Source organism: Drosophila guanche, unplaced genomic scaffold, assembly GCF_900245975.1.
Source record: "Drosophila guanche unplaced genomic scaffold, DGUA_6, whole genome shotgun sequence".
Classification (NCBI taxonomy): domain Eukaryota; kingdom Metazoa; phylum Arthropoda; class Insecta; order Diptera; family Drosophilidae; genus Drosophila; species Drosophila guanche.
The window spans coordinates 1,926,162-1,941,523 of NW_022995744.1; the positions used below are offsets into that span (position 1 = coordinate 1,926,162).

At 45.7% G+C, this 15,362-nt stretch overlaps 3 protein-coding genes across 3 annotated transcripts; 1 reads left to right on the forward strand and 2 right to left on the reverse strand.

The window, feature by feature from the left end:
- Window positions 1–8,565: 8,565 nt before the first annotated feature.
- Window positions 8,566–12,739, reverse strand: LOC117579150 (zinc finger protein OZF). Its single transcript, XM_034264908.1, has 4 exons — window positions 12,381–12,739; window positions 10,260–11,045; window positions 9,792–10,187; window positions 8,566–9,726 (listed from the first exon to the last, which is right to left on the reverse strand). The coding sequence occupies exons 2-4, from the start codon at window positions 10,833–10,835 to the stop codon at window positions 9,130–9,132; spliced, it is 1,569 nt and encodes a 522-aa protein (XP_034120799.1). The 5' UTR covers window positions 10,836–11,045; window positions 12,381–12,739; the 3' UTR covers window positions 8,566–9,129.
- A 964-nt stretch (window positions 12,740–13,703) lies between these two features.
- LOC117579156 (DNA-directed RNA polymerases I, II, and III subunit RPABC3) lies at window positions 13,704–14,442 on the forward strand. Its single transcript, XM_034264915.1, has 2 exons — window positions 13,704–13,851; window positions 13,915–14,442. The coding sequence occupies exon 2, from the start codon at window positions 13,920–13,922 to the stop codon at window positions 14,367–14,369; it is 450 nt and encodes a 149-aa protein (XP_034120806.1). The 5' UTR covers window positions 13,704–13,851; window positions 13,915–13,919; the 3' UTR covers window positions 14,370–14,442.
- On the reverse strand, window positions 14,429–15,350 carry LOC117579151 (extensin). Its single transcript, XM_034264909.1, has one exon. It carries the CDS (start codon window positions 15,192–15,194, stop codon window positions 14,508–14,510), a length of 687 nt encoding a protein of 228 aa, XP_034120800.1. The 5' UTR covers window positions 15,195–15,350; the 3' UTR covers window positions 14,429–14,507.
- Window positions 15,351–15,362: the final 12 nt, after the last annotated feature.

A 15,362-nucleotide genomic window follows, 5' to 3' on the forward strand; every position in this document is an offset into this window, starting at 1 on the left:
GCTGGCAGGGAAGGCCGCAGAATAGACTGCAATTTGCACAAGCAATGGAGCAGCAACTCGGCCAGTTTCATTAAAAATATTTTGGGTTGAATAACAATAGTAATAATGTTAAGTGCAACGCCGAACGACGAGCGACGAGCGACGAGTTAAAAACCAAACCATGGCAGAAAAGTGAAATTTTTCATTTGCCGCGTCAGCGCCTCAGAGCAAATGCATCGAAGGAAGCAGCAATCATCTCGGAATGTTTAGCTTTTGTCTAAATTACAAATGAGCCCCGGCTCGAAGAGCGAGTAAAAGTCTCCCTCCGGACAAGTACTTCCTTTCTTTTAACGCGGATCCATTCCAAAGGAAAATTCGCTGGGAAAACTCCGATTTTAGCTGAAATTTAAGTGTTCGTGGGATTATGCAAAAACTCTGCCAAATGAACTTGTATAACTTGACGTTCAGAACGTTTTTTTTAACTCCAAGCTTAAGACGGCTTTCCTCGGGTATTGTTATGTGTAGCAACAACAGCAAAAACCAATTAAGTTTTATGATTCTCTTCCTCTACGTGCCGAGGGCTTTTAACTTTGGTTAACTCCCCCCATTTGCGGGAATTATTTATGCGGTCTCTGGTTTCTTTCTCGATCCTCAGCCTCCTTAAGCTCGGGGCTCAATCCCAATCCCAGTCTCCCGCTCGCTCAGGCATGGTCATGCCATTGACAACTTGTACAAATGTTGACCTTTAATTACGACAACCAACAGCAGCCACAACTTGTTCTGACTGGCCACTGTTTGCATAACTACGCACATAACAACGACTCGAAATAAAACGTGGAGGGACGAGTGAGACGCTTTTTACGCGTCACTACTTTTATACCCGGTATTCAGTAGTACATCTGAACATTCAAATTTTGCATTTTACATTTTAATTTGTTTCTACAGATGTATGTCATCTACATCTACATCTACATCACTTCTCACGCCAACACGTTCTTTTAGCTCGCCCCCTCACCTAGAGCCGCGCACTGCACAAAACAGAGAATGTCCAAAAATAACCAAAACTGCTGGACGGGGTGGGGGTAGCCATTTGAAAATTAATTTCTTCATTCTGGCTCTAATAATTATTTAATCTAATCTCAAATCGGTGATGTAATAGATAGGGTCATTCCCTAAGAAATTTCGTATTTAGTTATATCTTATCTTCAAAATAGTGAATACAGCAGATTTTCGCTCTTTGTGGCGGAAAAAAGAGACGGGGTTCATTTTTAAAATTAACTTGTATCAGTGTGATATCTCAGCAGTCTGTAGGCAAAATTCGGTGGCTCTAGCTTTTATAGTCTCTGAGATCCAGGCGCTCAACAAGACGGACGGACGGACAGACAGACAGACATGGTTATATCGACTCGGCTAATGATGCTGATCAAGAATATATATATTTTATGGGGTCGGAAATGTTTCCTTGTGCACAAATAAAATATACCCTATTTACTCTTCCTGTACCGGGTATGAAAAGGCTTACAAATATATATACATGCATGCAATATAAATGTATATATTGCAGTTATACATACATGTATGTACATGTACATATATGTAAAAGCAGTCTACATTCACAAAACGGCAACGACGACAGCTGCAATTTGTCCAGCTGCAGGGGAAGACATGTCCCAGGCCGGGAAAGTGGGGGCCAGTAGGAGACACAGAGAGGCACGCTTGCCGTGCTGAAGATGAGCAGGGCTGGGAATCACACTGTGTCACGGGGATTCCATGGAAGTCACTGACAAGCAAATCGTGACACTGGACTCGTTTGCTTTAACGAGTCGAAGGGGGTCGGAAGTAGGTAAAATGTTCCTTGCAGGCAAAAGGAAGCAAGCATCCATACATTATTTCTTCAGTTATTTTATGACATATGGAAACCCGAACATATGTCTTGAGTTCATCTAAAGCTCCTAAATGCACTAAGGATTCTTAAATATATCCCCGATATTGCTTTCGAAGATCTTTTACAAAGATAACCTATTAGATTCATATATAGCGATAGGACACACATATGTATGTATGCATCAACTTCCCAATTATGAGTATAATTTCATCATATACTCGTAGATTGCTATCTTTGAACCTCTATGCCTGCGAAAGAAATCACAGAATTCGCCTTCCGGTGTCCCGGCATCACTGAAATGCAGATGTTGCCGACTTCGGAGGCTCCTCGCCAGGCTGGGTGACAAGTGCTTAGTGTCAGCACCTTGGTTAGCATGTGGAGCTGGAGTCTGTTTCTGGTCTCCACTGGACTCGACTCGACTCGACTCGAACCCACTCGAATGTTGACAATTTGCACGGGACCCTCAGCAAGGGTGCGGGGAGCACGCCTTACACATTAATTATCACTTTTGTTGCAGGTAGCTGCGGAGACGGCCTGCAGAAGCAAAGGGAGTACACAGATCCATCCGATGACATTAGAGGACCACTGCACTTAGTTCATGTCTCTAGTCATTTGGGTCTCTCCCTTTTCGAGAGCTGTGCCTCTTTCTGTTTGCACAAGTGATAAATGAGTTGATGAAAGCCAAGGAGGGGAATGTGAACAGTGGTATCGTACCCACTGATTTATGGCTGTCCGGCCTGCAGAATCATCGATAAAAATCAATAGTAACACCCACTATTGGAGGGAAGAGCGTGAATCCCGACTCCCAATCACTGCCACATATGAAAATTAAATTATAAAATGCTTTACAAGGGGGGCGGAGGCCAGGGAATATCCTGCGCATAAAATTGCACTCACCCGCAGAACAGACAGGCCCCAGACAAGGGTGGACATGCGATTTCCTTGACACTTAATGCAATCCCACTGCCGAGGCCAAATGGGGCGGCGACGAGCCTCCTCTGCTGCTGCCACGCCCCACTCGTGTTTCTCCAAGCCCCATGCGCCTGTCATGGATGGATGGATCCCAGGCTCAGTCCCAGTCTCAGTCCTGGTCCCATTCGCATTCGCCAAGGAAAAGCAAATAGCCGGCAGGCAGATTTTGTCTTTGTGAACAAGTGCAGCACGTATCAATTATGGAAGGAACAACAACATGGAACCCAGATCAGCCAGACCAGGAACAACCACCATGGACAATGGTGGAAAACTGTAGTTGCAGTGTGGAAAATGCAGGTTATTCAAATGAAAACCTGACGAAACGAAAGCCGAGGAAATCAATCTTAAAATTGATATCCCATTAGGAAAGGATACCTAAATCTATTATAAGTCATAGACTCCATTTTCGACTCTTTATACAGCACGTTCCCCATCGGTCCCCATTCAAATTTTCTACAAGTTTATACCCGAAAATCCAATTACCGAAGCTGTTTTTTATGTGCCAGGCGCCAACAGCAGTCAACGATTGCCTGTGCTATTTCAGATCCAATCCCATGCACAAAGACAAAGATTTAAAGCGACTCGAAGTGCCCCTTAAGGCACTCTGAACTGGAACATTTCCAGAGCCAGATCCAGAGCCAGAGCCAGAGCCAGGCCCAGAGCCAGAGCCAGACCCCGACCAGGCCGAACCTAATGGGCGGGCAAAAAAAAAAAAAAAAACTGGCCAAGATCTAGCCAAGCTTTGCAGTCCTGCATAAAAAATGATTAATTCCTGGCCGGGTAATTTATGTAGACACATAATTCACAGCGGGACACATTTGGCCACAGAGTTCAGACTTCGTCCCGTCCCGGCTGAATGCGGTCGCCACTTAAATGCACCACTAAAAATAGAACACACAAACCTACATACTCGCATATAGGATATCTGTACTCACAATATGAGTATGCCCTCGTGTGAGCGTCGATCATATGCTTATGCTAAAAATAAAAGGCCAGGTCCAGGGCTGCGTCCTCAGTCTTATGGCGACGACGGCATCGTTGGCTCCATTTGATTTAAATTGAAGACAAAAGCCAAACCCAAAGCTGGAGAAAAAACCAAAGCCAAGATCATGGCTATGTATGGTCCCTCGGTCCGGAGCTGCCAATGTCATTAAATATTTATGACGTCTCATCTGAGCAGCGAGTGATCTTAAGCTCTAACAAAATCTGCCCTCTCCACTTGCGTGTTTAGCTGGAAAAACTGTCAAGCTTGTTGCTTAAGTCTTTAGTGTCTCCCTGCTTGGAATTCCCATGGCCAAAAGTTGTCTAAATATATTTTCAAGCTTCCGTGGAATAGAATGCTACAAATAAATATGCCATTTCATTTCATTCATCTTCGCCAAGCCACCAACAGGAGTCTAAGTGAGTCGTAACTTGTGGGCCCGCCCGATCTCTGAGCCCCAGTGGAGGAGAAAAAGGGTCTGTGGTTTGGTATTTGTTTGACATGATTACGATGCAACCCCCTGCCATCCCATTTGTTATCTTTATGCGCTGCCTGCTGTCACTCGAGGCGCACTTCCTCCTCTACATCGATGGGGACTCACGGACCCATGAATTGAGAATTGAGCCTTTGAATGCGCCAGTGACAAACGATAATGCTTCCGTGCTCATCTGTATCCCATATTTCCCCGATTCCCATCCCATCCCCATCGATCCCCACAGTCTGCGGACAGGCATAAATTCTATGCAAGCACACTAGGAGGCTGGGCTTCTGATGCTTCAACAGCAACCCGCTGGCCTTCAATTCTAATTTCAGCATTTTGTCCATGGCGAGCGCGACTACAAGACTCGCTCTCCCTTTTTCATTTTCCCTGTCTCTGGAGATGTTTTAGCTCATTTTATTGCTTTATTTGTGAGTTTGGCATTGCAGCGCTTGTCAATTTTACAACTTTATAGAGGATAGCTCTTATCGTTTGCAAATTTATGTGTGATCCCCAAGTTCATGCCGCTTCCACTGCTGCCGCTGCTGTCACTGCCACTGCCGATACCAATACCGATTTCTATTCCTATTCCCAGTACCAGTACCGAGCCCATTGGCCATGTCTCTTAATATTTTTGACATATTGGCTGTGGCTCTGTGCCGGTCTCCGAGTCCCCGGATGGTCCCTGGCTGAGCAAAGCCCCTTATTGTTGTTCGCTCCTTCCAAAGAAATTTCCACAAAAAGGAACCAGCAACAGACACATCCACCAGCCAAAGGAACCAAGCTCGAGTCCGCGTTCAGTGGGTCTATGTTGCCATTTCGCATTTGAATTGCAAATCCTATTATGACTTGTGAAATTATAATTTTTCTAGTTGCCTGGCTGCGGTCTTGAGCTTCAGCTTCAGCTTCAGCTTCATCCCCAACCAAAACCCCAGCTCCACCTTCATTTCCGACTTCGACTCCTACTCCATCCGCCTCTCCCCGACTACAGAGAGGTTCAAGTCCAGGGCCTTATGTCCATGTCCAGTCATAACCGCAGAAGGTTCAATAGCATGAATTATGCATATGCAGACGGTTTTGTTTCTGTTCACCTCTCCTCCTCATTTCCCCTTGGATCGCTCTGTCTCGTTTCGTTTTGGTTTGAGGGGAATCAGGGGCACACGCATCCACATGCACTTAGTTATGATAACGTTGCACATTTCTGACTCCTAGACAGAGACACAAACGAAGACAGAGACAGAGACAGACTTAGAGAGAGAAAGAGAGAGAGAGAGAGAAAGAGAGTGAGAGAGAGAGTAACAGCGACTCGACGCAAATGCGCACTCGGACTTATATTTGTTCTGAGCCAGCAACAACTCCCCAAAAGACTTCCATTCACTGGAAGAAATGGTTGAGTTTTGAGTGTATTGCCAACTCAATCATTTCCATCAAATCCATATTCACTCTCAACCTTTTGCCTCAGTGCAGAAGCGTATGCTTTATGCGTAGCAGCTGCTTGCAGCATAGATGGAGATGGAGACGACTCCGACGACGCCCCCTCTTTTGGGATGCTACCTCAGAAATCAAGCTGCGGCTTGGGCCTTAACTTATGGCTCATGCCACCGCTGGGACTCGAATTGCTGCTGATGCTGGGCCGGCCGCTCGGGTAGCAGCCTTTGCTGACAGGACAAAGAAGTCGTTCATTTGTAATTGTTGTTCCTGGTGCTGTTTTGCTGTTGCTGTTGCTATTGCAAAAAGGGCAGAGCAGACATGGGCCTGGATTACCAAAGCGACGCACAAGCCATAGCCAGGCCAAGACCTCATATCCATACCCATTCCCATTCCCATTCCCATACCCATACCACATACCCTCTCCTGTACCCAAAGCTGTAGCCAAAGATTTACACAAAAACCATCTGTACACTCGTACATTTTGTTGAGGCAGTCTGTGTCTGACTGCCCAGGCTTGCATATATTTTATGACTTCTGACTTGACTTTAACTCTGCCTCCTTAAACGCCCCTGTCAGGTTTAGTTGAATGACCTCAATGGCTGGTTTCGGGTCAGAATATTCGATGGTCAAGGCTGTGGAGCCAAAGGTTATAGATATAGAGTCTTGGGTCTCAACATAAATGCATATCCTCTTAAATCCCAAGAAAGAATATTCAAAATCTAGTCAGATTAGGCGTCTTCATATGATTTCATACTCGTCTAAAGTCCACGGCTCTCCTTTTCCAATGCAATTGTTCCACATAGGCATTCCCAGAAAATTATAGATTCTTTGCGTGGGCTACTGAAATTTGGTTGGGCAATGCCACAGCTCTATCTACTGACATACGAATCTGTATGTCGACACAAATTAGATGTCAGTGAACAATTTACGAGCAACTTGAACTTGGGCAACTGCCAAGATGGTTGGCTGGCTCCGACTTTTTCTGCGTGCAGTGGGTTCAAGTGAGGGACGACGGAACCCTGCCCTCGGCTGGTATGACATTACCTCAATACCAACGTAAATTTTCGAATTAGCAGCAGACAACAAAAGAATTATATATGCATTATATAATGCCAAGCGAGTAAATGCAAATGGGCAAGAGAACCAAAGCCAGAGCCACGGCCAAATCAATTTGTTGCAGTACAGATCCAGAAGGGAAGAAGGAAATGGAAATGGCAGTGAAGCCTCGTCCTCACTTAGAGCGGGATCCGGTATCTCCTCTGTTTTCCCATCATTAACAGTGTCCCGGCCATATCTGCCTATGCAGATGAGGCTTAGGGCCTTAACCAGACCTACCTGGCCAACAGCCGAAACATGCGTACTTACGTCTCTGAATATTTGTTTCACGAATTTGCAGCGCGTTTTACTTGAAAAATAAACAAGGAGATTAACCTGACATGGGGAGATGCAGTTTTAATACCCTATAAAGACAGCAGAATCAATTACAGTAGATTGACAATGTAAAATGTCGAATTCTACTGGCTAAGTCTAATTGGGAAAAACTAAACGAAATCTTCATTAATATAAGTTTGAATTTCAAGATTGGAACTCAGATAATATTATATACATACATTATAAGAAGGGGCTACTTCCATCTGTAACAAACTGAACGACTTATCATGGTGAACGCTTGGCAGAAGTGTGCTTTGGCACTAACCAGCAGTGGCACTCCGTCCATCGGTCCAAACAAGGCAAGAGGCATGTCTATCCCTCCTATCGCAACAAGAGCAATTTGTTCTAATGCGCCATGGCAGCAGCAGCTGCTGGAGATGGCAATGGTGCGGCTGAGGACGGGCCTGAGACTGAAGGAGCTCTGGCTGGAGTGCCTGTCTAGGAGCAAGAGTGCCATGACTTGGTTGAGATTGCAAAAAGGGCAGCCACTGAGCACGCAATGGCCAGAACAAATGTAGACATTAAGCTTCTAGCCAAGGCCAATGGAGAGGGGGCCAGAGTCGGGGCGAAAGGAAGAGCAGAAGGAGATGGCTGTCGCAGTCGCTGCCGCTCAGGTTCAGGTGACACGCAATGGCCAACGCCAAAGGACTGGCCAAATACCTGGCCATGGCTATCATAAAATTATAACTATATTTGATCCATAAAATTCTGCATACATCTTCTGGGCAAACACATTTTCCGCCCCGCACTCTCTCCCTCCCGACTATCGGTTGACACTAACCGTCGCCGTCGATAAATTCGCTGTGGAAATTTCATTAATTGCTCGGAGTGGGTGGTGGGGTGGGGGCTTGTATCCCCGGTAGTTGTAACAACGCCTGCAGATGGCACTGCTTCGTAGTGGAGTCAGCATGCAATGTGCTGTTTGACATAAAAATATTTTCCGCCTTAATGTGAGTGGCTTATAAATTTGTGCACAAACCCATTCCATATATGGAAGCAAGCAGGGACGGTGCCTAGCCGGACCAGACCCAAGGGGCAGTTGTACCTAACTGTTTGTGTGGTTAGATGCCAGACCCAGTTGGTTGCTTGGGTGTGTCTCTGTGTGTGTGTGTGGCATGATGTGTTTCCTTTGTTCAGAAGCATTCAATATGGAATGCAGCAGGCACCAAGACATTTGTTCGATGTATATAGGGAATATACCTCACGTCTATAAACTAATTTTTGTTATAAAAACTTTTTCTTTCTGTAATTGCATAGGTGTCTTCCGTCATCCTCTGCAAGCATAAAATAATATAACCGTCCGATTTGATCGAGAAGAACGTTTTGAAATAATACCAATTGAGAGAGATTGACAAGTTACATATATTCCACAAAACTGATTTACATATTCCACTAGTTGATTGGCGATTTTCATTTACATCTATTTATTCTTATTTGCACTCTTCACACAAATGATTGTACATTTCGTGCATTAGTGTCAGCCTAAAGGGGCAAGGTGAGGAGAAACTAACGAAATACCTTAATCGTAATATATGCATGGCCACATTGAATTTAATCAAGCTTGAGAGGCTCGACCAACGCTAAGCACTCTTCCGTTCTGGCAAGACTAATTACAAATCGAATTCAACTTTGGTTTACTTAATTACAGCGGTTTCTGTTGGATAACAATTATTGCATAGAAACATTAGACAATATTTATGCTAAGCTTAACTCTACAATCCGCAAAAGGGAAGCGTTTCAGGATCAACTTTTTCAAAATATACTCCTATTTGGTAGCTGCAATTATTTTAAGGTCGACTACAATTAGTTACTGAAAGGTAATTGGTAAACATCTTTGGGTTCAAACATTTGGTTGGTTTTCTCATTCTACAACTGTGTGTTCCTAAGCTCTAAATCAAATGGCAAGAACTATTCCTAAAAATCTTTCTTATTCGTCTCCATCTATGGCACACTTTCCTATCTTCCTGATTTCTACTTCTGCTTCATATACATGGTGGCAATCTTGTCCAGAATGGTGGTGATGGAGAGCAGCTCTTCGCTGAATTTCTTCATGGTAGGGGCTGGCACAATCCAATTCAGGAACTCCTCCACATTCAGAAGAAGCCTGGCCAGAGGCGTCAGCTTGGCATCGTCGTGCGTGGGACGCTGGGCCAATTTCAATGAGGCAATGATGACATTATCAATTAACCGCTTCTCATAGCCCAGTTGACGCAGCTTCTGGGCAGAGCTTATCTTTTTGAGGATCACGGCCATGTTGAAGCGTATGGTGGAGAGGACCAGAGTATCGTCTGACTGACTGTCCGTGCTATCTTCTTCGGCTGCCGGACACTTGGCACACTGCTCGGCATGCGCCTGCAGTTCCACCTTAATCTTGAAAAACTCATGGCACCCATCGCACATATACGGCTTCTGCTGTTTGTGTATCTTCTTCATGTGGTTCTTGAGATGCGCCAACTGCGAGAAGGCCACCTCATCCGTGCACAGCTGGCAACGGAATGGTTTCTCACCCGTATGCTTGCGTATGTGGAGCTTGAGCACGCTGGAGTGGGCAAAGGTTTGGTGGCAGATCTGCAAGAGAGCGACAAGCTATTTAAATATGGATCTTCAGGGGAATTTGTACGACTACAGCTTACTCGACACTGGTATGGCCTCTCGCCCGTGTGCATCCTCATGTGGACGTTGTACTGAGACTTTTGGGTAAAGTACGAATTGCACACTTCACACACATGGGTCTTGATAGCCGCATGCTTCAGCATATGGGTGGCTAGGTCCTCGTCGGGCTCTATGATTTTGTGGCAAATTTCGCACTCGAACTGCGTGAGCTTGTGATGCTTCTGGTTGATGTGGGCGCGTAGGGCCAGCTCATTGGCAAACTGATTCTCGCAGATGCTGCACCGGTGCTCCATGCCCTGCTCGTGGCGCACCATATGCACTCGCAGATTGGCGTTCGTTGAGAAACTGGCGGAGCATTTGGTGCAGTTGAACTGCTGTATACACGTCTTATGATGGGACACCATGTGTTGTTGTAGCTGGACATGAAGGCACGACAGAGAGCAGATTTAAAGGATGTCATACTTTGGTTTCACCTGCACTGCACTTACCTGACCTCCCCTGGCGAATCGCTTGTCGCAGATGGGACACTGGTACGGTTTCTCCCCCGAATGCAGGCGCATATGCAGCCTAAGTCGCTCCTTGAGGGCAAACGATTTTGGGCACTCGGCACAGACGAACTGCTTCTTGTGCTCATGTGCAGTGGTTATGTGGTTCTTCAGGTTCACCGCCTGGCGATAGCACTTTCCGCAATCCACGCACTTGTGCGGCCGCTCGTCCGAGTGAATCAGCAAGTGGCGCTGTAGATCAGTCTTGCCCCCGAACTCCTTGGAGCAATGGCTGCACACGTGCTGCTTGCGGCGCCCTGGCTCAGACTTGCGCGTAGACTTCTTGGGCGTGGGCTGAACATAGTCTGCATCCTTCGAGTCCTGCTCGGTGTCTTCCTCTGCGTAGGCATCCTGCAGGCTGGTGAGGCTGCTCTTCCTGCGCTTGATGAGAGTCGACGTCGAGGTGGTTGGCGAGGAGCCACGCGCCGCAGATGAAGGCGGCGATGACAATGAGATACCGCTGTCGGTAAGCAGGGACACGGCATCCTCCTTGGAGAGACTGCGACGGCTGCGCACCATTTTAAGATTAATTATGTACTGATATCTAGGGCTTTTCTTGGACACCGGCACCAGCTTTTTTCTAAGTTTACGGTTCGGGGTTATTAATATTTCTACGATGTACTGGTGGTAGTTTGTTTTTATTTTACTTTATTTTACTTTTGGTTTCGATACTCTTAGGATAGATCCCAAACACCTTTGGATTAGTTTAGATGGAGCCTAGCAGATGGGCTGTAAAAGAGTTGAGAGTTGTTACAGCTTTAGATCGTAATGCAGTATGCGGTAGTGCACCGCCACTTTCTGACGACAAATACAAAACACGGGCACACGTTGGACACGCGGACACAAAGCGATCAATCGTCAAAAGCGAAAAAAAAAAATACAAAAGTAACTGAAACAGAACCAGCAAGAGCAACAGCAACCAAAGAGCGAGCAGCGAAAGAGAACAGAAAACAGAACTTTCAGCTGTGTCAATACTGATAAGAACTAAAAAAGTTATAACATTGTTTGCTTTTATTTTGATCACTTTATCATCTGGGTTTTCCCGGGAACACTTGGCCAGACCATAACAATCCCAGTTTGCTTTCTCAATCTTTTGTTTGTGCGGGAGGAGACAGACGGAACGGATCGCCAGAGATTATATAGAGATAAATAATGATCGAGCAATAGGACCTCGGGCAAGCAAGGCAATAACTGATAAGGCGAGCTGACTGTACGGCTGCCGATAAGACCTAGCGCACAAACCACACATGCTCACTCACACAAGAAGCTATAGATAGGTTCTGTAGATAGCCTCTCATACTTTTTGTTCTTGCAACCTGAGGCGTGTGACTGCTTCCGAAGGCAGCGGAGTTTCCAATGAAAATGGAAACAGAGCACAAAGAAAATGCTCTCGAAGTCGGGGCAGACGATGACCCTGCAGCAGTTAGCAGAAAATAAACATCTGGCAAACAGATTGGGTTGGTTCCGTTCCTCAGGAACCCTCGTTCCCTACCCCTCCGCCACGGCGGTGCAATGCTTCATTAAAGCCGCACCCGTGTCGAAAACAACTCACTCGATAACTTTATAGACTCCATCCCATAATGGGCCCCGTTACCTTCCTCATTGCGCACCACACCGATGGAGAACAGAACCGATGAAACCGAGCCGTTGACAAAAGCAAATTAAAGCTAGAGAATCCAGAGCTGAAACTGAAAATTTCAACTGAAAGAGAACGAGGAAAAAGCACGAACGACAGCGAAAATCATACAAAAAGCGAAAATAAAGAAGTGAATACATAAAAACAACAGTTTTGTAATGCTAAATAGACGATGTCGCCTTTGGTTGATCATGGGAGGGGGAGGTCAGCGTTGAAGTCTTTTGTATTCGACAATTCGTGGGGTTACGAGTACCCGCGACACGAGTCAACAGTTTTCTGTGGTGCTCTTCGTTGGCTTGTAAGTAATTTCCAGCACCACAAAATAATTACATACTATTACGAACTAAGAAGTACAGATGTTTCGTATACACACGAATCGGGGTACACACTAAGTCACCATCACCAGAACTAGTCTATCTTGGACTCACCATCATCGCCATTGGGAAAAGCTAACGACCAGATTAGCATCGGAAACCTTACACATCTCCGCTAGGGCTAACCACCGTCTCTGCTTTGCGCTGCCACATTCTCTCCACGGACACTTGGAGTTCATTTGTTTATAATTTCAACGCCCATCAAAGAGTGTACATACTTTTCGAGCACCGTCCGCGCTCCGTCTCTGCCTAGAGCTTTTTAAGAACAACCATCCTTTTCTATGCGGATAGTCCTAGGCTACGCACGAAGTCAGGCAAGTCAATTGTTGCTAATTAGCCAATTTGTTTAATACAAATATAAATAAGAGTTCTTTTGGTGGTGTTTTCGTTGAGCTTAGAGTTAGAGATGGTATATGAATGCAATAATGTACGGTCACATCTTCAGCTTAGAGGTGGAATATTTTCATAGCTGGCTGCAAACGATTTATAGATATATAAAACCAATTTCAAATTTAACCAATATCAAAGTATTTGTGAAGACAATCTGCCTGATATCCGTCATTGCAGTATGACCAAGGTGGGCATGCTCTCTGCGTACACTGTTTTGTGTTTGTTTACAAAATGAATCAATTTTGGTTCGACTGCATTAATACGTCTTAATTTAATGCTCTTTTCTAGCTCTTTTCTTGTCTTGTTTCGCTTGTTTCCTTTCTTGTGTCTTGTTTTTGTCGACAAAAGATAGATTTATTGTTTCTTTCGCTGCGGTATCTGAAGTAATTAATCGGCCTGTTTTCTGGTATATTTTCTGCCAATCTGAGTTCTCAACTGCAAAAACAAAAAGTGTTGATTTCTTATCGTTTGGATGGGGATATCATCCCTGATTCTGTTGAAAGAAAATGTTGATCATCTGCATACTGGGCTTAGTGACAACACTAAGGTATAGTAACGGGCTCTTACAGCTTTTGAGAACACGAATATTGAATTAAATTTATTTGATAATTTACTAGTAGTTAGAAAATTATCACCAATGAGAAAGAGTGGATTTATTCTGCAACAGCACCAACAACCGTTAAAATATTTAGGTTTTTTTTTAGCCGCGCCCAATTCATTTCAAAATCCATATTCCGTTATCGCACAAAAGTATCGATACTGATACATTTACAAAGTGTCACGTCTCTTACTCACCTTCCGCTTGCACACCTAGTAAAATTTATGTAAAAATCATATTCAATTTTATTGAGAGCCATGTTCCAGCCCACATAGAATACCAATCCGTGCATCAGTATCGAGCTCCTGATTGCTTGGATGAAAATCTATAGTTTCTTACAAAGGCCGCACAAATGATATCCATAAAAATATAAACCGCAAATACATATCGATATTGATACTTCAATCATTTCCATCCCTAGTTGATTTAGAAACACGCGCAATTATATTAATTGTAAATATACAAGTTAATAAATAATAAAAGCTGCACCTATCAAGGCAGTACAACCACCGAAGTATACTACACACATAAAACTAGGTAAAATACATTAGGTAATGGGTATTTCTTGCTGTTCGAAACATTCATACATAACCCTTGCAGCTACCATGGCTGGAGTACTTTTCGAGGATATATTCAACGTGAAGGACATGGACCCCGAGGGCAAGAAATTCGACCGTGTATCCCGCCTGCACTGCGAATCCGAGTCATTCAAAATGGACCTCATACTGGACATTAACTCGTGGCTCTATCCCATGGAACTGGGCGACAAGTTCCGCTTGGTGCTGGCCACAACTCTGCGCGAAGACGGCTGCCCCGACAGCGGCGAATACAATCCCATGGAGCACGAGGGTACCCGGGCCGACAGCTTCGAGTATGTGATGTACGGCAAGATCTATCGCATTGAGGGCGACGAGGCCCACAATGAAGCCTCTCGTCTGTCGGCGTACGTCTCGTTCGGTGGACTCCTCATGCGCCTTCAGGGTGATGCCAACAATTTGCACGGCTTCGAGGTGGACCAGCACATGTATCTGTTAATGAAGCGGCTGGCGTTCTGAGCCCACTCGTTTTACACCCAATTACTGTTCCAATTCAAAGGTTAGACATAAACAACAAACTTTATTTACAGAACTTGTGTGAGATGTATCGGGATCATTGGAGCATTCTGCTGTCGGTCAGAATAGTGATAATGCGTGCTAATCCCTGACTGGCCTCCTGAGTGGAGCGTTAACAATCAAGCGCGCAGGACGTGGCCGGAAGGGAATGCGCCGGTCCATAAAGGGCAGTGCCAGCTGTGTCGATGGAAAAACCGCGTGTCCCTGGATGCCATTGACAATTTTGGCTGGCTTCCTCTGTGGAAGTGGGCGCGCTGTCAGCTTGGCCGGTCGACGTTGTGGAGTCAGCAGGACAGGGCGCAGCGGTCGGAAGGCTGTCAATCTATTCAGTAAAGGCAGAACGAACTGAGCCTGAGGCGGCAAAGGCAGGCTGGCCAGATTTATGATGGCTGCACTCTGGGGCAAGCTGTTGGTGCTGTCATCATTGGCTGCCTGATCTGGTGGGCCATAAACTGTAGCTGGGGGTCCATAGACCTCAAGTGGCGGTCCATACACATCTTCTGGTGGTCCATAAGCCTCTGCTGGCGGTCCATAGGTATCATCAGGTTCGGGAAACACGGCAGCCTCCTCTGTGGGCAAGTCGAACGGTGGATTGGGCACGGGACCCGCCGGTGGATATGGCGCCGCATCCTCCTGTCTCTGCAGTATCAATGGAAATGATGTTACCCTCGCAGGTCGAGGAAACTTCAGCCGCCCCGCCTCTCCCGCCACCCGGCAGGTGGTCGCAGAAAGGCAGAGTAGAGCGACGACAACAAGATATCCAACCATTTTGCTGTTCCAATCTAAACTGCTGTCTGGTCTGGCGCATTGGCGCCTATAAATACCTCGGGCTAGCCTTGGGGTCTGCCCAATCAATTGCCCCAAAGTGACAACGAGGCCGATGACTTACTTATACGGAGAGTCAAAATGTTACGTGCCCAAAGGGTCGTTGACTAA